Source organism: Orycteropus afer, unplaced genomic scaffold, assembly GCF_000298275.1.
Source record: "Orycteropus afer afer isolate SDZICR_OR568_19922 unplaced genomic scaffold, OryAfe1.0 scaffold00307, whole genome shotgun sequence".
Classification (NCBI taxonomy): Eukaryota; Metazoa; Chordata; class Mammalia; order Tubulidentata; family Orycteropodidae; genus Orycteropus; species Orycteropus afer.
Genome location: NW_006921894.1, coordinates 2,424,061 through 2,446,059, shown reverse-complemented (window position 1 = coordinate 2,446,059; position 21,999 = coordinate 2,424,061). Strand labels below are relative to the sequence as shown.

General features: G+C 38.8%; 1 protein-coding gene across 1 annotated transcript in view; it reads right to left on the bottom strand.

Annotated features, from left to right (window-relative positions):
• PTPN2 (protein tyrosine phosphatase non-receptor type 2) overlaps positions 1-21,999 on the bottom strand; it is a 178,437-nt gene that overhangs the window by 105,687 nt on the left and 50,751 nt on the right. The window contains exon 4 of the mRNA XM_007951673.2: positions 9,630-9,654. Within this exon, the coding sequence (XP_007949864.1) occupies positions 9,630-9,654 (25 nt within the window). The remainder of the gene's footprint in view (positions 1-9,629; positions 9,655-21,999) is intronic.

Below are 21,999 nucleotides of genomic sequence, written 5' to 3'. Positions count from 1 at the left end.
CTGTGGTTAGCAGTCAAATGCCTTAGGCACTATGCCACCAGAGCTTCTTACAGAAATATAATGGAATACTATTCAGGAAATAGGAACAATGAAGTATTGACACATGCTACACTACAGATGGGAGCTCTGGTAGCATAGTGGCTAAGACACTTGCCTGCTAACCAGACGGCTGGCGGTTCAAACCCACCAGCCACTCCTCGGAAGGAAGGTTGGGCAATCCTCTTCTGTAGTGATACTGCCTCGGAAACCCAAAGAGGGGTCGCTATGAGTCGGGTTTGACTCGACGGCACATAACAACAACAACAACAACACTACAGATGGAGCTGGAAGACAAACAGTATGCTGCATATGCTGAGCAAAATAAGCCAATACTGTACGACATTTAAAAAAAAAAACAACAGGCAAATGTATAGACTGTAACAAAGTTTATAAGTGGTTACTAAGAGGGGGAAATGGAGAGTTAATAGTAATAGAAAAATTACATTGATTAAGGGTAGTTACATAGCCAATTATTATGACTCCTGTCAATACTGTACAATTTTTACACCTGTAAAAAGCTGAATTAGCAAAATTTGTATAATAAACACATTTACAACAGAGTAGCTGCTGAGGCTGCTTATGTACAACTAAACACCTCATGGAATTTGGTTCCTAGGTTTGGAAAGTTAGGATCATAGTTTCATGGGACATCCCAGTTAATCAGTCTAATACTATGTTTAGTGCTTCTACTCTATCTCCTACTTGGTTGTGTTGTGCCTGGGTACTTTGAAGCCTGTATGTGGCCATCCAAGGCATGCCACCTTGTCTCTATTCATCTGGAGTAACAGAGGAAGAAAGACAACCAAGAACAGGAGTACGATATGGAATACGTGGATAACTGCCTCCATGAACAACTGTCTCCTTTGCCATGAGACCAGAAGAAGGAGATGGTGCTTGGTTACCATTACTGAACATTCTGATCAAAGATTCCACAGGTGAATTCTGATCAAAAGAGTGAAAATACAGAACAGAATTTCAAATTCTCACAGACTCCAGACATTATAGAGCCATGGATGATGACTAATCCATGAAACTACTGCCTGAGAGAATCTTTAAACCTTAAACCAAAATATTTTTGAGTATTGAAGCCATCTTAAACTGAATAATTTAGGTTTAACAAGTAACAAAAGTCAGCCTTGAGTATTATGCTCTTTTAAGAACTATCTACAGGTAGGTGTAACTTAACATCCATGATACATTCGGTGAAATAGGACTTTACGTGATTTACACATTGTGTGAACATCTGTGTCGATGGGGCTCCCAGGGGCTCTGGTGTGGGAGCTGCTGTGCAGCACACGGTCCAGGAAGCTCCTGCCGCTGAAGCCTCACATAAGTGTGTGACCAAGCCTTGCCTCGGGGGGGGGGGGGCCTGGGCAGCTCCCACTATGGACACTTTGGGAGAGTGCTTAGCTGGGTCCTGCCAAGTTGTCACTGCCTTCTCTGCTAAGCCAGCTGCAGGGAATGCCAGCTCACCCATCCTAATCCCTAAAGATAGGGAGGGCTGGTATCAGCCCAGGGGGACAAGAGTGCCTGAGCCAGGGCCAACAGTGCCCAAACCAGAGCGGTTCTCAGGATGCATTTCTTTCCTTGGTGTTATATGGGAACACACTGGGCAAAATGCAGGGACTACACCCAGAGGCACAAGGTAAGGGGGACTAGGGTTGGGAGTTTTGGCCTGGGCCTCCATCACCAGAGACTAACTGGCTTCTAGGCTGCAGCTAGGAAGAAGTAAGCCTGACTTCACGATAAGTATCTGTTGTCCAAGCACTCAAACACTGGGTGCCCTGGCCATCAGATGTATGTGCAGTCAGAAGTTACCCGAATGGATGTTAAGCAGTGCATTACCTGTACCGAGCACACACACATACCTAAATCTCAAGCAACAGCATTCACTGCTTTTCCACCTTCATGTTGTTTAATATTTTGTTTCACTTCCCAGTAAGTATTTCTCCTTTGTCTTCTTTCTCCTGCTACGACCTGCACTAGTTTTGCTGTATGTGGAATGCACTTCACTGTAGTATTTTTGAAAGAAAATTATACAGAGATACATTGTAACATTTAATAGATGACAATAGGGATGTTGCTGCCTATGAGTTGAAGCACACTGTAACATGGTAAACTTTTATTTATTAGTAGGGAAATTTCACATTAAAATAATGATCTAAAGTACAGTACAGTACATACATAAACTGGTAACTTAGGTGTTTATTATGACTATCTAGATGTACGTATTATAAGCATATATATGTGCTATACCATTATATGCCAGACTACACAACTACTATGCATACATGAGACAAGAGACACATGTGCTGCACATGGGAAACTGTTGTGTTTACTACATCTGGTTTGCTCTACTATGTCCCATTCTCTGATTGGAATTTTTGAACTCTATCATATCGTTATGCAGCACATCATTACTAAATATGGAGTCAAACAGACAACAGCAACTGGACAGATTAGATAGGAACCTAAGGGGCTGCAAGTTTATGCAAGGGAGAAACAACTCAAAAAAAAAAAGGGTGAAAATGGCTGTACAACTAAAGGACTGTAATTAATGTCACTACATTGAACATGCAGAAACTATTGAGGTGATGTATGTTTTGCTGTATATATTCTCAACAAAGAAATAAATATAAATTTAGGGGGAAAAATGTAACTTGCATATGATATTAATGACACTGTTTGATAATTCCATATTCCATCGGATTACCTTTCTTTGGAATGGACATGTATGTGGATCTCTTCAGTCACTTGGCCAGGTAGCTGTCTTCCAAATTTCTTGGCATACATGAGTGAGCACTTCCAGCATTGCAAAAATTTGCTTAAGCATCTCAATAAGTATTCTGTCAATTACTGGAGTCTTGTTATTTGTCAATGCTGCCAATGCAGCTTAGACTTCTTCCCTCAACATCATCCATTCTTGATCATATGTTACCTCTTGAGGTTTCTGATCATCAGCTAATTCTTTTCCAGATAGTGACTCTGTGTATCTTCCATCTTCTTTTGATGCTTCCTGTGTCATTTAGTTTTGTGCCCACAGAATCCTTCAATATTGCAACTCAAGGCTTGAATAGTTTTCTTCAGTTCTTTTAGCTTGATAAATACTGAATGTTTTCTTCCCTTTTGGTTTTCTAACTCCAGATCTTTAAACATTTTACTATAATACTTTGCCTTCTTAAGTTATTTCATCATTTCTTCTGTTTGCTGTAGCTAGTCTTTTCTTTCTTTGTAATAAACTAGGTGTCATGGATTGAATTGTATCTCCCCAAAATTTGTGTCAACCTGGCTGGGCCATGATTAATGATACCCCATGATGTGAAAAAATGATCAGGTATAAGAGAGCCAAAATTAAAGATGGGTTGCAACACCCTTAGTCCTATCACAGGCCTGGTAACGATGTAAAGGGAGCTTCCCTGCAGTGTGGCCTGCAATACCTTTTATCTTACAACAGGGAAAAGGAGAGAAAAGGGAGCAGAGAAGGCAGACCTACTACCACCAAGAAAGAGGAATCAAGAATGGAGCATGTCCTTTGGACCCAGGGTCCCTCTGCTAGGATCCTCCTAGGAACAAAAAGCACAGAGAAAGTCCATTCTGAATTTGGACTTCTAGACTTCTAAACTTTGTTAAAGTCATCCATTGTGGGATGTTTGTTATGGCAGCACTATGTAACTAAGACACTATGAAATGCTGTGTTCACTCTCTCCAATAAAGCAGCACAGACAAAGAAAATGCCATTACAAAATAGATTAATTCTTAATTATTCTTTCTCAAGAAGTTTGTGCTTTAGTTAAAAAAATTGTTTAATGACAGTAAACCTGAAGAATACCACAGCATCATATTAAGATATGATATACTACGATATACCACCATATCATTTTAGCAGGTTAGCTAAGTAACCAACAGAAATAAAATGTTTCATAAATTTATATATATATATTTGTTGTTGTTGTTGTGTGCCATCGAGTTGGACCCGACTCATAGCGACCCCTCCTTGGGTTTCCAAGGTAGTATCACTACGGAAGTAGATTGCCCCATCTTCCTTCCGAGGAGTGGCTGGTGAGTTTGAACCGCCAGCCTTCTGGTTAGCAGTCAAGTGCCTTAGCCACTATGCTACCAGAGCTCCCATACACACACACACACACACACACACACACACAACCAAACTCACTGTTGTTGAGTCAGATCCGTCTCATAGTGATCCCACCTTGGGTTTCCAAGGCAGTATCACTACAGAAGTAAATCGCTCAATCTTCCTTCCGAGGAGTGGCTGGTGGATTTCAACCACCAGTCTTTTGGTTAGCAGTCATATGCCTTAGGCACTACACTACCAGAGCTCCTTATATAGCAATAACTATAATTATTAAAGGAGCTCTGGTAGTGTAGTGCCTAAGGCACTTAACTGCTAACCAGGAGGCTGATGATTCAAACCCACCAGCCACTCCTTGGAAGGAAGGTAGGGCAATTTACTTCCGTAGTGGTACTGCCTCAGAAATCCAAGGAGGGGTCGCTATGAGTCGGGTCTGACTCGACAGCACATAACAACAACAACATAATTATTAAGACCTGCAGAACCTAAATGATACCCAACCAACATTTAGTTGCTCAATGATTCTAATCAAATCATCATCGAAAAAGGAAAGATTTGTGAAATAAAATTAAAGACACCTTTTCAGTTCAAGGGGTCCTTATACCCACAAGTCTAAAAAAGAGCCTGTCTCTAAATTGCAGAACTACAACAGTCACTGAGTTACAAATGAGCTCCACTCCTAAGTATGTTTTTAAGTTTAATTGGTACATTAAGTCCTAACAGTCAGATCCAGTTCACATCTACATTAGTCAGTCAAATGTTTGTATTTGTACATACAGTATCTTTCTATGGATAAAATACAAAGAAACATTTTCAGATACATTAAAACATCTTTTAATAATAATAATGATGTTTTAATACTCTACTCAACACAAAGTAGCCCGTTTCTTATTACAAACCATTCTATGTACCTAAAAATTCTAATATAACAGGTTTTACGGAGTTGGTTAATAACTACAAGTTATTAACCAACTTACAAATTGAACTTGCAAATTGAACATTCCTAACCCAAGGACTGCCTGTATTCTAATCTTGCATGCAGCACTATTATTTTTTCCAGTTTAAAGAATGTAGTCAATAACAAACCCACTACACCTCATGATTTAATGAAAAAGACTGTTTCCTTGAGTTTAACTTCAAAGGGTCTCAGGGCTACAAATAGGCAAAGAGATTTTCCAGAGTCAATAACTATTAAATTACTTTGTCACCATGGAAGTATTTATTTATGAAGTGCAAAAAAAAAATAAAAAAGAAGAAGAAGAAGAAGAAGAAGAAAGAAAAGAAAGCTTATTTAACCCTCTGAAAAGTCTCCAATCCGAAGAACCATTTTCTTCTTGCAGGCAGAGATAATGTCCCCATTTTCAAATTGTTTATTAAATCAAAAAGCAATCATCTATTTTGTTACTACTTTGAGCTAATGCAAAGGTTCATTATTTATTAAAATTATTGTGATTTGATGAAAGTTTACAGAGCAAATTCATTTTCCCATACAGCACTTCATACACATTTTGTTTCCTGATGTTGACTGCAATTTTCACAATATAACACCTCTCTTTTCACTTCCTCCCTATAGTTACCTCTTCCCTGTGTCCTTCAAAAGTTTATTTTTAAAAGTATTATTTTATATACTGTTCACTTTAAAGTACTTTTAGATTTCCATTATGGTTTATTCTTCACTCATAACTTAGGGGGAGCTCTGGTGGCATAGTGCCTAAGGCGTTTGATTGCTAACTAGAAAGCTAGAGGTTCAAACCCACCAGCCACTCCTCAGAAGGAAGGTTGGGCAATCTACTTCCATAGTGATACCACCTTGACAACAGTGAGTTTAGTTTTTTGGTTTCATGACTTAGGTATTCCTACTGATGTTATGTGCCATTGAGTTGGACCCAACTCATAGCGACCCCTCCTTGGGTTTCTGAGGTGGTATCACTATGGAAGTAGATTGCCCAACCTTCCTTCCGAGGAGTGGTATGTTGACATGTTCCAATTTGTAGATATTTTTAAATCATTTTATTAGTAATCTATAATTTAATTACATTATGGTCAGAGAGGGAGCTCTGGTAGCATAGTGCCTAAGGCACTTGACTGCTAACCAGAAGGCTGGCAGTTCAAACCCACCAGCCACTCCTCAGAAGGAAGATGGGGTAATCTACTTCCGTAGTGATACTGCCTCGGAAACCCAAGGAAGGGTCGCTATGAGTCAGGTCCAACTCGATGGCACATAACAACAACAACAACAGGAACAACATGGTCAGAGAATATGGGCTTGATGATAGTCAAAAAGAAAAAATGACAGCAGACATCTTGGTTTGGTTTTGGGGTTTCCTTACCCATGAAACTAAAAAGTCACTGTAAAGAAGTTTCTGACTAGGATTGATACTGTCAATGGCTTTTCTTTCACCCAAAGTTACTAATGTTTTTTTTCCTGTTTGAAGTGAAGCTTGTTGTTAGTGTTAGGTACTGCTGAGTCAGCTCCAACTCAAAGGGACCCTATGTACAACAGAATGAAACACTGCCCAGTCCTACATCAGTCTTTTAATACCTGAGCCCATCGCTGCAGCCACTGTGTCAATGTACCTCACTGAGGGTCTTCCCCTTCTTCTCTTACCTTCCACTTTACCAAGCATGATATCCTTCTCCAGGGAATGGTCTATGACCAAAGTAGGTCATAGACGAAGTGTGGCCATTCTCACTTCCAAGGCATTCTAGCTGCACTTTTTCCAGGTCAGATCTGCTAGTTTTTCCAGTAGTCCATGGTACTTTCACTCTTCTTTGACAACACCACAACTCAAAAGCATCAACTATTCTCTGGTCTTATTCACTGTGCACTTTTCACATGAATATAAGGCAACTGAAAATACCATGGCACACCTTAGTCTTCAAAGAGACATCTTTGCTCTTCAGCACTTTAAGGAGGTCGTTTGCAACATATTTATCCAGTGCAATACATCATCTGATATCTTGACTGCTGTTTCCATTGGTGTTGATTGTTGAACCAAGTAATAATAAGAAATATTTTAACAACTTCAATCTTTTCTCCATTATTGTGATGCTGCTTATTGGTCCAGTTGTGAAGATTTTCATTTTCTTTATGCTGTAATGTAATCTATACTGCAGACTGAAGTCGTTAATCTTCATCAGCAAGTACATCAAGTCATCCTCACTTTCAGCAAGCAAGGTGTGTCATCTGCACATCACAGGTTGTTAATGAGTCTTCCTCCAATTGTGCATTTTTCTTCATATAGTCCAGCTTCTTAGATTATTTGCTCAGCATGCAGATTGAGTAAGTATGGTGAAATAACACAACCCTGACACACTCCCTTCCTGACTTCAAACTATGCAGTATTCCTTTGTTCTGTTTGAACTACAGTTTCCTGGTCTATGTAGAGGTTCCTCATGAGCACATGTTAAGTGTTCTGGAATTCCCATTCTTCTCAACATCATCTGTAATTTGTTATGATCCACACACCCAAATGCTTCTGCACAGTCAATAAAACACAAGTAAACATCTTTCTGGTATTCTCTGTTTTTAGCCAAGATCCATCTGACATCAGCAATAGTATCTATCGTTCCACATCTTCTTCTGAATCCAGCTTGCACTCTGAAGTCCACTGTCATTATACTGCTAAAACTGTTTAATTACCTTCAGCAAGATTTTAACTTGCATGTGATATTAATGATACTTTGATAATTTCCACATTCTGTGGAATCACCTTTCTTTGGAATGAGTACAAACATGGATCTTTTGCAGTCAAGTGGCCAGGTAGCTATCTTCCAAATTTCTTGGCATAGACAAGTAAGTGCCTCCGGAATGGCATCTGTTTGTTGAAACACCTCAGTGGGTATTCCATCAATTCCTGGATCCTTGTTTTTTGCCAATGCTTTCAGTGCAGCTTGGACTTCTTCAGTGAATGCCATTGCTTCTTGATCATATGTCACCTCCTCAAAAAGAGGAACATGAACCAATTCTTTTTAGTACAGTGACTCTGTGTACTCCTTCCATCTTCTTTTGATGTTTCCTGCATCACTGAGTATCTTGCTCATAGAATATTTCAATATTGCAATATAAGGCTTGAATTTCCTCTTCACTTCTCTCAGCTTGTAAAATGCTGAACATGCCCTCCCCTTTTGATTTTCTAACTCCAGGGTCTTTGCACATTTCATTATAATAAATGCCTTTATCTTCTTGAGCTGCTCTTTGAAATCTTCTGTTCAGTTCTTTTATCATCATTTCCTCCATTTACTTTAGCTATTCTCTGTTCAAGAGCAAGTTTCATAATCTCCTCTGACATCCACTTTGGTCTTCTCTTCCTTTCCTGTTTTGCAGCTTCAACTTGAACTTGCATATGAACAACTGATGTCCAGTTCCACAGTCAGCTCCAGCCTTGTTCTGACTGATAATATTAAGCTTCTCCAGAGCCTCTTTCCACAGTTGTAGTCAACCTGATTTCTGTGCATTCCATCTGGTAAGGTCCATGTGTATAGCCACCATTTATTTTGTTGAAAACAAAAAAAAGGTATTTGCAATGAATAAGTCATTGGTCTTGCAAAATTCTATCATAAGATCTCCAGCACCATTTCTATTACTAAGGCCATATTTCCTAACTAATGATGCTTTGTGTCCAAATTTTACATTCCAATGACCAGTAATTATCAAAACATCTTGATTGCATGGATGGTCAATTTCAGATGGCAAAACCTGGTTAAAATCTGATTTTTCACCTTTCACTTTGGTGGTTGTTGCATAAATTTGAATAATGTCATATTAACTGTTCTTTCTGACAGTATTGTACTTTAGGATAAATCTTGAAATGTTCTTTTTGATGACAATAAATTCCTCTTCAATTTTCCTAGTACATATTTCATACATCCCATATTCAGATTAGTAAGGAATGTTTGTAACTGTTTCTTCCCATTTTCAGTCATGTCCCAGCAGCAAATGAAGGTTCTGAAAGTTTTACTCCATCTATGTCATTAAGGTTGACTCTACTTTGAGGAGGCAGCTCCTTCCCAGTTGTATTTGAGTGCCTTCCAACCTGAGGAGCTTATCTTCTGACACTACATAAGAAAATGTTTCACTGTTCTTCATCACTTTTTCCAGTAATATATCAAACAGTCTTTCACTGCTATTCATAAGGTTTTCACTGGCCAATTTTTTCAGAAGTGGATTGTCTTGTCCTTCTTCCAATCTGTATTAGTGTGGAAACTCCACTGAAACCTGTCTACCATGGGTGACCCTACTGGTATTTGAAAAACTGGTGTATAGCCTCCAGCCTCACAGCCTCAAGCAAGCCACCACAGTACAACAAACTAACAGACAAGCATTGAGAATCATATCTACCTACACCCAATAAATATACTGTTACATTAATTTTTGGTGTTTCTCTAAGAATAAATGCTTATGGTTGCTGATACATGTAAGTTCCAGAAAAATGTGCATTTTCTAATTGCTGGGTATAGGGTTCTATATTATTTTATTTTTTAACAAAACTGTCTAAACTTTCTATTTCTTAATTTATATTTTGCTTACCTACCATACATACTACTAGAAGGCTGGTGATTCAAGTGGCTCATCAGCCACTCCTCAGAAAGAAGATTAGGCAATCTACTTCCACGGCTGCCTTGGAAACCCAAGGAGGGTTGCTATGAGTCAGATTCAACTCTACAGCAGTGAATTTGGTGGGTTTGTTGTTGTTGTTCTTGTTATTGTTTTACCATACTACACCAGACGTCACCAATATTTTTCTTTTAAAACTCTCACAGCAAGAGAAAGATGACAACTCATCAAAAACTACTGGCACTTCCTTTTAACAAAATAAATTGAGATTTCTAACAGGGGACGAAAACGTTGGTCTGGCAGTTGTCTGCTGGTTTCCAGCAACTGAGGTGCCTTTAACATGTAAAATGGCCCAGCAACATTTAAATGCAATTGTAGTGGGAGCGCCAAAGACCATACCTGGCAAAAATCTTCAGGAAAGGTGAGGTATGATGAAATCAAGTACGTGTCTTCATTGGTTCAATTAATCATGCATATGTAATGAGACACCAATCATGGCTATGCACTGATACCCCAAATGACTATGATAAAGGACCCTGGACCTTGGAGCTTTGGGATTGATGTGTATGTGGGAGGGATTGCGCATAAGCAGCTCTGGATGGAGACTCCTCTTGGCCCTTGCCTTTTTTATGTTTGTACCCTTTCCCTAAATTAAAGAAAGCACTTTTCCAGCAATCGGTGAGTCACTACAAACTACCATACCTAAAGGAGTAGTGAAGTTACTTTTTCTGATGTGGGGGGATAAGGCAGGAACCATGTGGACTAGCTTGTAGCCAGCACCTGGTAATGTAGTCCCAGGTGAGAGAAATGGCTAAGTGGAGCAGTTGGGATCTGAACTGACCAGGGACTGGAAGCTGAGATTCCCTGGAATGCTTTGATATCACAAATTGTTGCCAGCAGAAGTGAGATCCAATTCCTGACTAAGGAAAAGCATGAAGTTTGGGAGGAAACAGGATAAATGGATGAGAGATTCTGGATGGTTACTTTGGTCAATGCTATCTGTAAATGAAAGTAAGCTGTAAGTATAAATGGCTTTCACTATTGCCAACAATGTTTATCTCATGTGTACAACTCAATCAGATCAGATGGATGAACATCATGAATTACTGCTAGTGCTGTCTTAAATTAGTCTTGTGGCTGCTTGAATTCCAGAAACTGCCTCTGAGGCAACTTGTGTGTGCAAAGCTATCTATGTGCAAAACAAATAATAAGGACAATGTGAAAATTTGGCACCAGTATTTAATAGTTTCAAGATAATTCTAAACTTGAGTATTTTAACCTAATTCCTCTCTTCTCAATCAACCAACTTCTTCATCACTTGACTCCTAGTTAACTGAGACACATGAGGCATCTTTGGGCTATGAGAATTTTTGGAAAAGTATAAACAACTCCAAATTCTATTTCAAAATATCCCTCTTTCCTTAATGTTTTTCATATTCTTATTTTCAAATGTTTCTATGTAAGTCTGAGGACTGGTGGCAAATTAGGCATTAGGCATATCAGTCCCGTACGGAAATTGCTTTAAAATACCAGCTAGATCCAAATCTGGGGGAAAAAAAAAAGATGTGGGACTCTGCATTTTAAGACTGCTTTTCTGTTCCCTTCTATCTATCTAGCTTTCTACAATTCATTCTTTTAAAAGTCCTCTCTGACTCCGCCACCAGCACACTGTCATACCTCATAAAACATGTATCACAACATTTGAGTACATATATTCATCACTGTAGACTCAGTGCAGAGCAGTGCACAACATGCAATTGATTTCAAATAACTGTTTTTTCAACCAAACCAACAACTGTAAAGTAACTACTATCTTACATAGGCTCTTCCTCTAGTTGAAAGATGATAATCAATCACAAAAGGCATTTATCAGCATCATCCCAGGGCTTTAAAAAAAATACACATAACTAGACTTCGTTTATAATACCTTAACCCAAGGAGGGGTCACTATGAGTCAGGTCTGACTAGACGGAACACAGCAACAACAACAAAGGAAAGTGGCTCCTGAGCTGATACTTGGAGGAAGACTTTGAGTGACAGAGCCACAGACAAAAGAAGTAGTATTTGAGTATTCCAGGAAAAGGGAAGGACCTATTTGAAGATATTGACGTTGGGAAATAAAAACATGTTACACTGAGAGAATTCCATAATTACAAGTGATTCCATTTACTGAAATGACTAATATACAGGAAGAAGGTGGCGGACTAGGCAGAAAGACTGCACAGACCCTCTTCAACAAAAAAAAAGGGGAAACCAATTAACACAGACACAGAAGATAATCCTGGACACCTGAGCCTTGAAGGGAAGGATATAGAAGTGAACTAAATCCCAACTAGCAGAATAATTTGCATGAAAACCCCAAAAAAGGAGACAGACGGACCTGCAGTCTGGCAGCGATCCTGAACGATCCTGAGGGCACTGCACAGACAGCTTTGAGAGTGCCGAGTGTGACAGGACCTAAGAATTAAACTAAAAATCAGCCCTGCTAGCGAGGGACTGCACGGAGGGCTGCTCTGGTGACTGGGGAATAAACGGAGAGGGTACAGAGAAACATGGATAAGCTGTGGACTTTTGCCTGTCCAGAGGACGCTGCCATTTTGAATGTTCACAAGCGGCTTGACCATTTTCGATATTTAAAGAGACAGCACTCTTGCAGATTCCAGGGGCTTAAGAACAGGTTCTGCTTGCCAGTAACCCGAAGGACATTCCAGACCTCCAAGATTGAAAAGGTGCAACATTTCTCTTGTTACTCTTATACCCTATACCCGCTTGGTGAATGGAGGTGTGGCCATCTGCCACTCCCACCTAATTTCTAGGTCCACAGGAACTCCATCACAGTCTGTGTGCTCAGATGGAGCCTGGGTGTCATGCCCTGTCATCCATCAATTTATTTTCTCTTTTTTTATTTTTCTCTCTTTTTTGCTTTCTTTATTCTCATGATTAGTTTGCTTGTATTTGTCTGTTTTAAAACAACTGTTATTATTAATACTTTTGTTTTTTCACTATTACTCTTATTCTTCCCCTCCCAGGTCCTACTTTTCAACTATTTTTCATTTCCCTGTTCCTGGTTGGAATTTTTTTTTTTCTTCTTACTCCTTTTTTTTTACCAACCTTTTTTCTCATGTCTAAACCCATGCCTTGTTTTTCTTTTTGCACCGTTATCCAGCAAAATTATCCCTCAAATATGATGGTGAAATTAGGAGATTTCCACATAAGCAGAAACTAAGGGAATTGGTTAAAAGCAGACAAACCTTACAACAGATGCTAAAGGGAGTCCTTTAACTTAGAACTAAAAATAGCAAATAACAACCAACCATTAATATACAAGATGATATAACCCAAAAACCACAGCTATGGACATATCCAAAGTAAAATGAGCTTACAAGATTGTAAACAGGGAACCAGAGATATCAATTGGCAAGTGAGAACAAACAAAATAAGGGAAAAGACTGTGTAGTTACAGAACTTCTAAATGGTGAGGAAGTTAAGAGAGATGCAAGGTAGAAACTCAAGGAGAAAATTATAAATCATAGGGTAACCTCAAAGAAAAATGATAAACCTTCACATCACAATAAAAAAGAAGACAAGCACAAATATTCAGCATATACTAAAACAACAGCAACAAACGAAATAATAACACGATTCATAAACATAATGAGCTCAACACAGAAAATAGTATGGAACAAAGAAACCAGGGAAACCACAAAGAAACACATACAAAAATGACAGCAAAAAATTCAAATATATCAATAATTATACTGAATGTTAGTGGATTACATGCACCACTCAAGAGATGGAGAGTTGCAGACAGGATAAGAAAACAAAACCCATCAATATGCTGCCTACGAGAGACACACGTTAGAGATAAAGACAAAAACTGACTAAAAATCAAAGGTTGGAAAAAGATATATCAAGCACATGGCAACTGTAAGAGAGCATGAGTAGCAATATTCATTTCTGAAAAAACTGACTTTTAAGACAAAAACCACCATAAGAGACAAGGAAGGACATTATATAATGATTAAAGGATCAATGGAACATTAAGATATAACCATAATAAATATCTATGGACCCAGTGAAAGAGCCCCAAAACACATAAATCAGACTCTAAAAGAGCTGAAAAGCCAAACAGATGACTCTACAGTTATAGTGGGAGATTATAATACACCACTTTCTTTGAAAGATAGAACAACTGCAAAGAAACTCAACAAAGATACAGAAGAGCTAAACAATACACTCCATCAACTTGGCCTTATAGACATCCACAGAGCACTTCACCCAACAGCAGGACAATATATATTCTTCTCCAGTGCACATGGAACATTTTCCATGATAGACCATATATTAGGCCATAAAACAAGCCTTCATAAATTTAAAAACATTGAAATACTGCAAAGCATCTTCTCAGATCATAATGCTATCAAAATAGAAATCAACAATAGGAAAATCAACAGGAAAACAGTAAACACATGGAAACTGAACAACACCCTCCTTGAGAAAGACTAAGAGAAGAAATCAAAATTGAAACTCAAAAATTCCTTGAATCAGGCATTTATGCAAAACCAACAGCCAACATTATTCTACATTATTATTGTAAAAGTTAAGGAAAGGTTTATCTATAGAAGGAAATTTTCTTTGTTGGTTACCAGGAGTGGGAGAGGAGGGGAGGGAAAGCTGTTAGATAGATAGAGATAAGTATTGATTTGGGTGAAGAGAAGGGCAATGTACCAAATGTGAGTGACCAATATGGTGGCACTGAGGAAGAGAAAGACAGAAAGAGGTATGTAGGAGGTACAGACAACAAATATGAACCCTTTTGCACATACAGTACTGCATTCTCAGTGAAGGAAAACACAGATATATGGGTGGATAGATGGGTGGACAGGCTGAACTATTAGGTATGTCTATGAAATGGGGAGTGTATCCAAGAACAACTATAGGGTTGGCAGACAATGGTCCTTTAAGTTTAGGTGAATGATCAGAATTCCCAGGTGTATAGTAGAGCTGACAAGGGGCAAGGTTGTGGTCACTGCTTAGTCACAGCCAGCTACCAGGAGGGACCTACTAGTTGAATCTGTGGGCTGGGGATTATAGTCACAGGGGACATCAAACTCAATTGGCATAACATACTATACAAAACACTGTTCCACCTCCTACTTTGGTGAATAGCGACAAGGATCTAAAAAGCTAGCAAGCTGCCATCTAGACGCAACGATGGGTTTCTCCTCGTCCAGAACAAAGAAGAATGAAGAAAACCAATATTCATGGACACAATTATTCCTAGCAACAGGTACAACACCTAATCTGCAGCCTAAGACTATGAGACCAGAAGAACTAGATGATGCCCGGCTACCACGGTCAACTACTCGTTCAGTGACCTATCTAGGACATCCTTGATAGAGAGAGAGAACAGTATGGAACAAAACTCAAAATCATTTGGAAAAAAAAGGCAGGCAGGACCAGGTTTGCTGGTCCGATAGAGCCTGGTGGAACCACTGAGACTATGGCCACAAGCTACCCTTCAGATCTGGAATTGAATCTACGTCTGTGGTTTCAAACCAAAAAAAGAGACAGGCATATGAGCTGAATATCTACCTCAGGTAGATACACTCCTTGGAGAGAACAATCTGGGGTGAAAGAAGGGCTGCTTATGTACAGGGAAACAGCTCAGGGGGCAGGAATGCATGGTGAGATGGACACTGGGAAAAGGTAACTATGGGGAGGAAGTGGGAGGGGAGTTGTTGCATTGTGATAAATTGTGGTCAATGTCATGAGACAAAATGTAAGTGAACTGCTGTATGGAAAGTGAATTTGCTCTGGAAATCTTCAACCAAATCACAACTAATAATAATAATAATAATAATAATAATATATAGAAAAAGATCTAGAAATCAATCTAGAGAGGTGTGCACAGGCCTCAAAGGTCTTGAATCATAAAGCTAAAAAGTATGAACTTCAATAGATTCAAAATGGAGTCTCGCCAGTGAGCAGCACATTTTCCCTTTTGGCATCTAAGGACTTGGAAAACTAGGGACAACAGTTTGAATTAGGAACTCTGGTGCTCTGAACAGCTCACTGAATCAGAGTGCACCAAACACAGAAGAGCAGAATTAGAGGAAAGGTATAGGGAGATTACTTAGGAAAGAGCTACTGGCGAGGGACAGACGGGCATCCGAGAGAGGCACTGGAAACTTTCCTGGGGCAGTCACTGTCTGCCAGGCGAGGGTGGCCCCTGAGATCCCCAAGCCAAGAAGGAAGACACCTTATAATAGCATACCAGCAACCACTCTAATATTACAGCGGGCAGCGGCAGAGACCTGCCTCCAGCAGCTGATTTTGTTGGTAATTTGGGTCATCTGGGTGCAGGCAGGCACAGGCACCACTGATGAGATATGGCAGAGAATTCACTGTTGCAACAGCAAGGTTAGCTGCCTCTCCTCCCAGTGGGTCACAAAGTGGGCTAGGGTCAGACTGGGAGACATCGTGCTTTTCTTTGTCACAAAGATCGGGACTGCAGGTCACTAGCAGGTACTCCCCCACTCCAACACAGCTGAAACTGCATGCATCCTTGGCGCCACGAGTGGGCGGTATCACAGACAAACTCCAGAGCCGGCCATTGGCAGTCTGGTGGGATTATGTCAGCACTGCGGGCAGACAGGACAGGGAGAGCGAAGAAACCATTGTCCCAGGAATTTTCCTTTGGAGCCATTCTCTGACGCTGTGAGGCCATGGAGGCGGGGTCTTTGAGTGTGCCTGAAACTGGCGGAAAGATGCGACGAACTAACAATACAAATCTTCCCTGAGGTTGAGCCATGGTCTTGCAAATAAATACGTCATCAGTAATACCCTGCTCAAAGCCCTAGAAACGGACCTTAGCAACAAAAGCTTTCCTTCTTCTGCTCCCACCTTCTCCGCCAATAACTTCACTCATTCAATAGAAGAAACCATATTCAGCCAATAACCATAAAACCTCCTGATTCGAACTCTAAACCCTCTTTAAGAAAAACAGAAACACTTATCCACACGAAACACAGTAATTCCACCATCACAAAGAAAACAACAGAGTGATCCAACACAGCTGAATCAATAACGAAACACACCAGCTTCAATTTTTCAAAACATTAAACCATAAAACCAAGACAAAACAAATCAACATGTAACAAGCAGCTAGAGACAACCTAAAGAGACACTGTTCTACCTGATTCCAGGGTCTTAAGAAGAGGTTCTGCTTTTCAGGAACCCCAAGAACTCTCTGGACCTGCACTACAAGACTGAAAAGGTCATAGTTTACCCCTTCTTTTTTTTTCTTTTATCTCGTGGTTAACCCCATCCCTTGTTTGTTTTTGTTTGTTTGTTTTTGCTTTTTTTCTTTGTATTGTTTGTTTGTTTCTTTCATCATTATTCTCCTTCTCTACCTTTTTTCTCTCAGTGACCTATACCCAAATATTTCAGATTAACCTGTTTTCTTCTTTTCTCCCCTTTTTCTTTTATTGGTTACTGGTCCTGTGTGATTTCAGAGTGTATTTTTTATCCATGTGCTTAGAGTTTTTTCAACGATTATTCTATTGTAATTTTTGCCGAGCCGACTGAGAAACAACAACAGACCCCATAAGATACAAGTACACCCACACCTCCTGCAATGTGCTTTACTGAGAAAGAGCCAGCACCTCCTTCTCCACCAATGGGCAAAGGATAAAAAACCACCAAGAGCCTGAATCATCCTTGGCTGCTCTTCACAAACAATTAACAGAGATCTTAATACAATACCATCATACCTCGGAGACAACAGACCATCACGGTCCACACAAAGAAGCAAGATAAAGTGGTAGAAACAAGGGAACAGGATACAGACCCAAAATACATCCCTGAGGAAGAAGCAACCTTGGAACTCTCTGATAAGGAATTCAAAAGAATTATATTTAGGTATCTTCAAAGGATCGACAGAAAGACCAAAAAAAGCACAGAAAAAAACATGTAAGAATTTTGGAAGAAAATATAAGAACAAAATGACAAAATAAATGAAAAATTAGAAATTATTCTAAATCTACAGACAGAAATCCAGAAGATTAATAGTAAAATATTATAAATAGATAACACAATGGAAGGGCAAAAGAGCAGACTTGATGCAATGGAAGACAGAATTAATGAGATTGAAGACAAATACCTGAATACTTCTTTGGAAAGGAATCAGTCAGAAAAAAAATCTAAACAAAATGAAAAAAGCCTCAGGTTCATGTGGGATACCATCAAAAGGAATAACTTACATGTCATTGGAATTCCAGAACAGGAAAAGAAAAATGAAACCAATGAGAAAATAGGCCAAGATTTGCTGGAGGAAAACATCCCTGATATAATGAAAGAGGACAACATATCCATTCAGGAAGTCTAACGAACCCCAAACAGGACAGACCCAAAAGAAAATCACCGAGACATATCATCATAAAACTCACCAAAACCAAGGAAAAAACAGAATCCTGAAAGCAGCAAAACAAAAACAAAAAGTTACCTACAAAGGACAGCCAGTAAGGATAAGCTCTCATTTCTCAGCAGAGACTATGCAAGTGAGAAGACAATGGGATGGTATATATAAAACCCTGAAAGAGAAAAATTTTCAACCAAGAATTATATACCCGGCAAAACTGTCCCTCAAATATGATGGTGAAATTAGGATATTTCCAGATAAGCAGAAACTAAGGGAATTGTGGTTAAAATGAGACCAACCTTACAAGAGACGCTAAACAGAGTACTTTGAACAGAGAACCAAAAATAGCAAGTAACAACTGACCATTAATACACGAGATGACATATCCCAGAAACCACAGCTACGGACATATCTAAAGTAAAATGAGCTTACAAGACTGGAAACAGGGAACCAGAGACATCAATTGGCAAGTGAGGACAACAACAAACAAAAAGAGGGAAAATACTGTGTAGTTACAGTACTTCTAAATGGTGAGAAAGTTAAGAGAGTTGCAAGATAGAAAGGACTGTTCTAAATTCAGGAAGAAAATTATAAATTAACCTCAAAGAAAAATGACAAACCTTCACATCACGATATAAAAGAGGACAAGCACAAATGCTCAACAAATACTAAATCAAAAGCAACAAAGGAAATGGTAACAGGATTCATAAACATAATTGCCTCAGCAAAGAAAATAATATGGAACAAAGAAACCAGGGACACCATGGAAAATCACATACCAAAATGACAGCAACCAAATCATACTTGTCAATAATTACACTGAATGTTAATAGATTAAATGCACCACTCAAGAGATGGAGAGTTACAGACAGGATAAGTAAACAAAACCCACTTATATGCTGCCTATAAAAGACACAACTTAGAGATAAAGACAAAAACAGACTAAAAATCAAAGGTTGGAAAAAGATATATCAAGCAAATGGCAACTGTAAGAGACCAGGAGTGGCAATATTAATTTCTGATCAAATTGACTTTAAGACAAAAACCACCATACAAGACAAGGAAGGACATTATATAATGATTACGGATCAACTGAACATGAAGATATAACCATAATAAATATCTATGGACCCAATGAAAGGGCCCCAAAATACATAAATTAGACTTTAAGATGTGAAAAGCCAAACAGATGACTCTACTCTCATAGTGGGAGATTTTAACACAGAACTTTCTTTGAAAGATAGAACTGGAAAGAAACTAGTAAAGATGCAGAAGAGCTAAATAATACACTCCATCATCTGGGCCATACAGACATCTACAGAGCACTTCACACAACAGCAGCACAACATACATTCTTCTCCAGTGCACATGGAACTTTTCCAATGATAGACCATATGTTACGACATAAAGCAAGCCTTAATAAATTTAAAAACATTGAAATACTGCAAAGCATCTTCTCAGATCATAATGCTATCAAATTAGAATCAACAACAGGAAGATCAGCAGGAAAAGAGTAAACACATGAAAACTGAACAACACCCTCCTTGAGAAAGACTGGGTCAGAGAAGAAATCAAAATTGAAATTCGAAAATTCCTTGAATCAAACGAAATGAAAACACAAAATCTTTAGGAAACAGCAAAAGCAGTGGTCAGAGGCCAATTTATAGCAATAAGTGCACACATCAAAAAAGAAGAAAGAGCCAAAATCAACACTTTAAACAAACTTCTCCAACAGTTAGAAAAAGAACAGCAAGAAAAGCCCACAGTCACCAGAAGAAAGTAAATAATCAAGATTCGAGCAGAAATCAATGAAACAGAAAATAGAAGGGCTATAGAAAAAATCAATAGGACCAGAAGTTGGTTTTTTAAAAAGATTAATAAAATTGACAAACCACTGGCAAATCTAACAAAGGAAAAGAGGGAGAGAACAAAATTAACACGAATAAGAAACGAAATGGGTGATATCACAACAGAACCAAGTGAAATAAAAGAGATTATATCGAGATACTATGAAGAACTCTACTCCAATAAATTTTAAAATCTGGAAGAAATGGACAGATATCTAGAAACACACCATTTACCTAAACTAACACACACTGATGTGGAAAAGTTGAACAGGCACTTCACAAAAGAAGAAATTGAACAGGTCATCAAAAAATTACCAACTAAGGCGGGTTCTAGCAGCTCGGGTGGTGGGTTTAATAGCAGTGGCCAGAGAACCTAGCTTCACGAAGACTCTCGGTGTGCAGTGGCCTGCAGGCACCCAGCACATGCACTCCTCGCTACCAAAATGCCCAAAAGGAAGGTCAGCTCTGCAGAAGGACCAATAAAGGAAGAGCCCAAGAGGATATCGGAGCGGTTGTCAGCTAAACCTGTTTCTACAAAAGACTAAATGAAGCCAAAGAAGGCAGCAGGAAAGGATAAAGCAACAGACAAGAAAGTGCAAACAAAAGGAAAAAGAGGAGAAAGAGAAAACAGGCTAAAGTGGGTAACCAAGAAACTAAAGAAGATTTACCTGCAGAAAATGGAGAAACTAAATACCAGGAGAGTCTAGCATCTGATGAAGCAGGAAATAAACAAGCCAAATCAGATTAATGTTTGTCTACCATGTCTTATCAGTCCCGGAATCGCCGTTCTTGTACAATCCAGAGGAATAATTTTATCAACTATTTTGTAAATGCAAGCTTTTTAGGAGATGTAGAAACATATTTAAGAAGGAGGAAATCCCACTTCATTCCATTTTTTAAGTGTGTTTTTTTTTTTTTTTTTTTTAAAGAAATGAAATCATTTGCTGGTTGTTTATTTTTTCGTACAACCAGAAAGTAATAAGATGTTGATTTGTGGGAGGCTTTGACTGTCTTGGATGTCGGTGTAACATTCTGGGGGGGGGGGGGCAGTTTTTAGATCCCATGATACCAGGCAGACTTGATGGCAATTTGGAGTCACAGTCATGCATTTATATGACTTCAACATTTTAACTGATTCTATTTTCATGTTACTTTTGCTAGAACTGTTAAAACCACTCACACAACATGGCTCTCCCTATCAGAAGAGTGTGCGTTCTTTACCATCTCTGCTTATGGTAGTCCAGTTCTCATAACTTTCTTATGTGCTGTGAAAGACTGAAATTTGAGTGTATAGTGTGTGAGATAATAAACTGTGAATGAGTGAGACATACGATTTAACAGCTTGTCAACAGTTGAATATAATGGTACTTGATAAGCTCTTAACGAAAATTTGCTTCCAAATTTAAACCTGGAAAGTCACTGAAATTTAGGAAAGAATTAAAACTCCATGGAATTTTAGATTTCTGGTATGTACATTAAGAATTGTGTACAAATTGTCCATAATGTCTCTGTATTGACCCTTAAAACAACTAATAAAACAACAATTATGAAAGGAAAAAAAAAAAATTACCAAGTAAAAAAAGTCCTGCCCCAGACGGTTTCACTGGAGAATTCCACAAAACATTCAGAGAAGAACTGATACCAATCCTACTCAAACTATTACAAAACATAGAAAAGGATGGAATCCTCTCTAACTCATTTTATGAAGCAAGCATAACCTTGATACCAAAAACCAGACAAAGACATCACTCAAAAGGAAAACTACAAACCAATAACCCTCATGAATATAGACGCAAAAATCTTCAACAAAATCCTAGCCAATAGACTCCAACAACATATGAAGAAAATCATTCATCATGATCAAGTGGGGTTTATATCAGGTATGCAGGGATGGTTCAACATTAGAAAAACAATCAATGCCATCCACCACGTAAATAAAACAAAGGAGAAGAACCACATGATGATATCAATTGATACAGAAAAGGCATTTGATAAAATCCAACACCCAATCCTGATCAAAACTCTCAGCAAAATAGGAATAGAA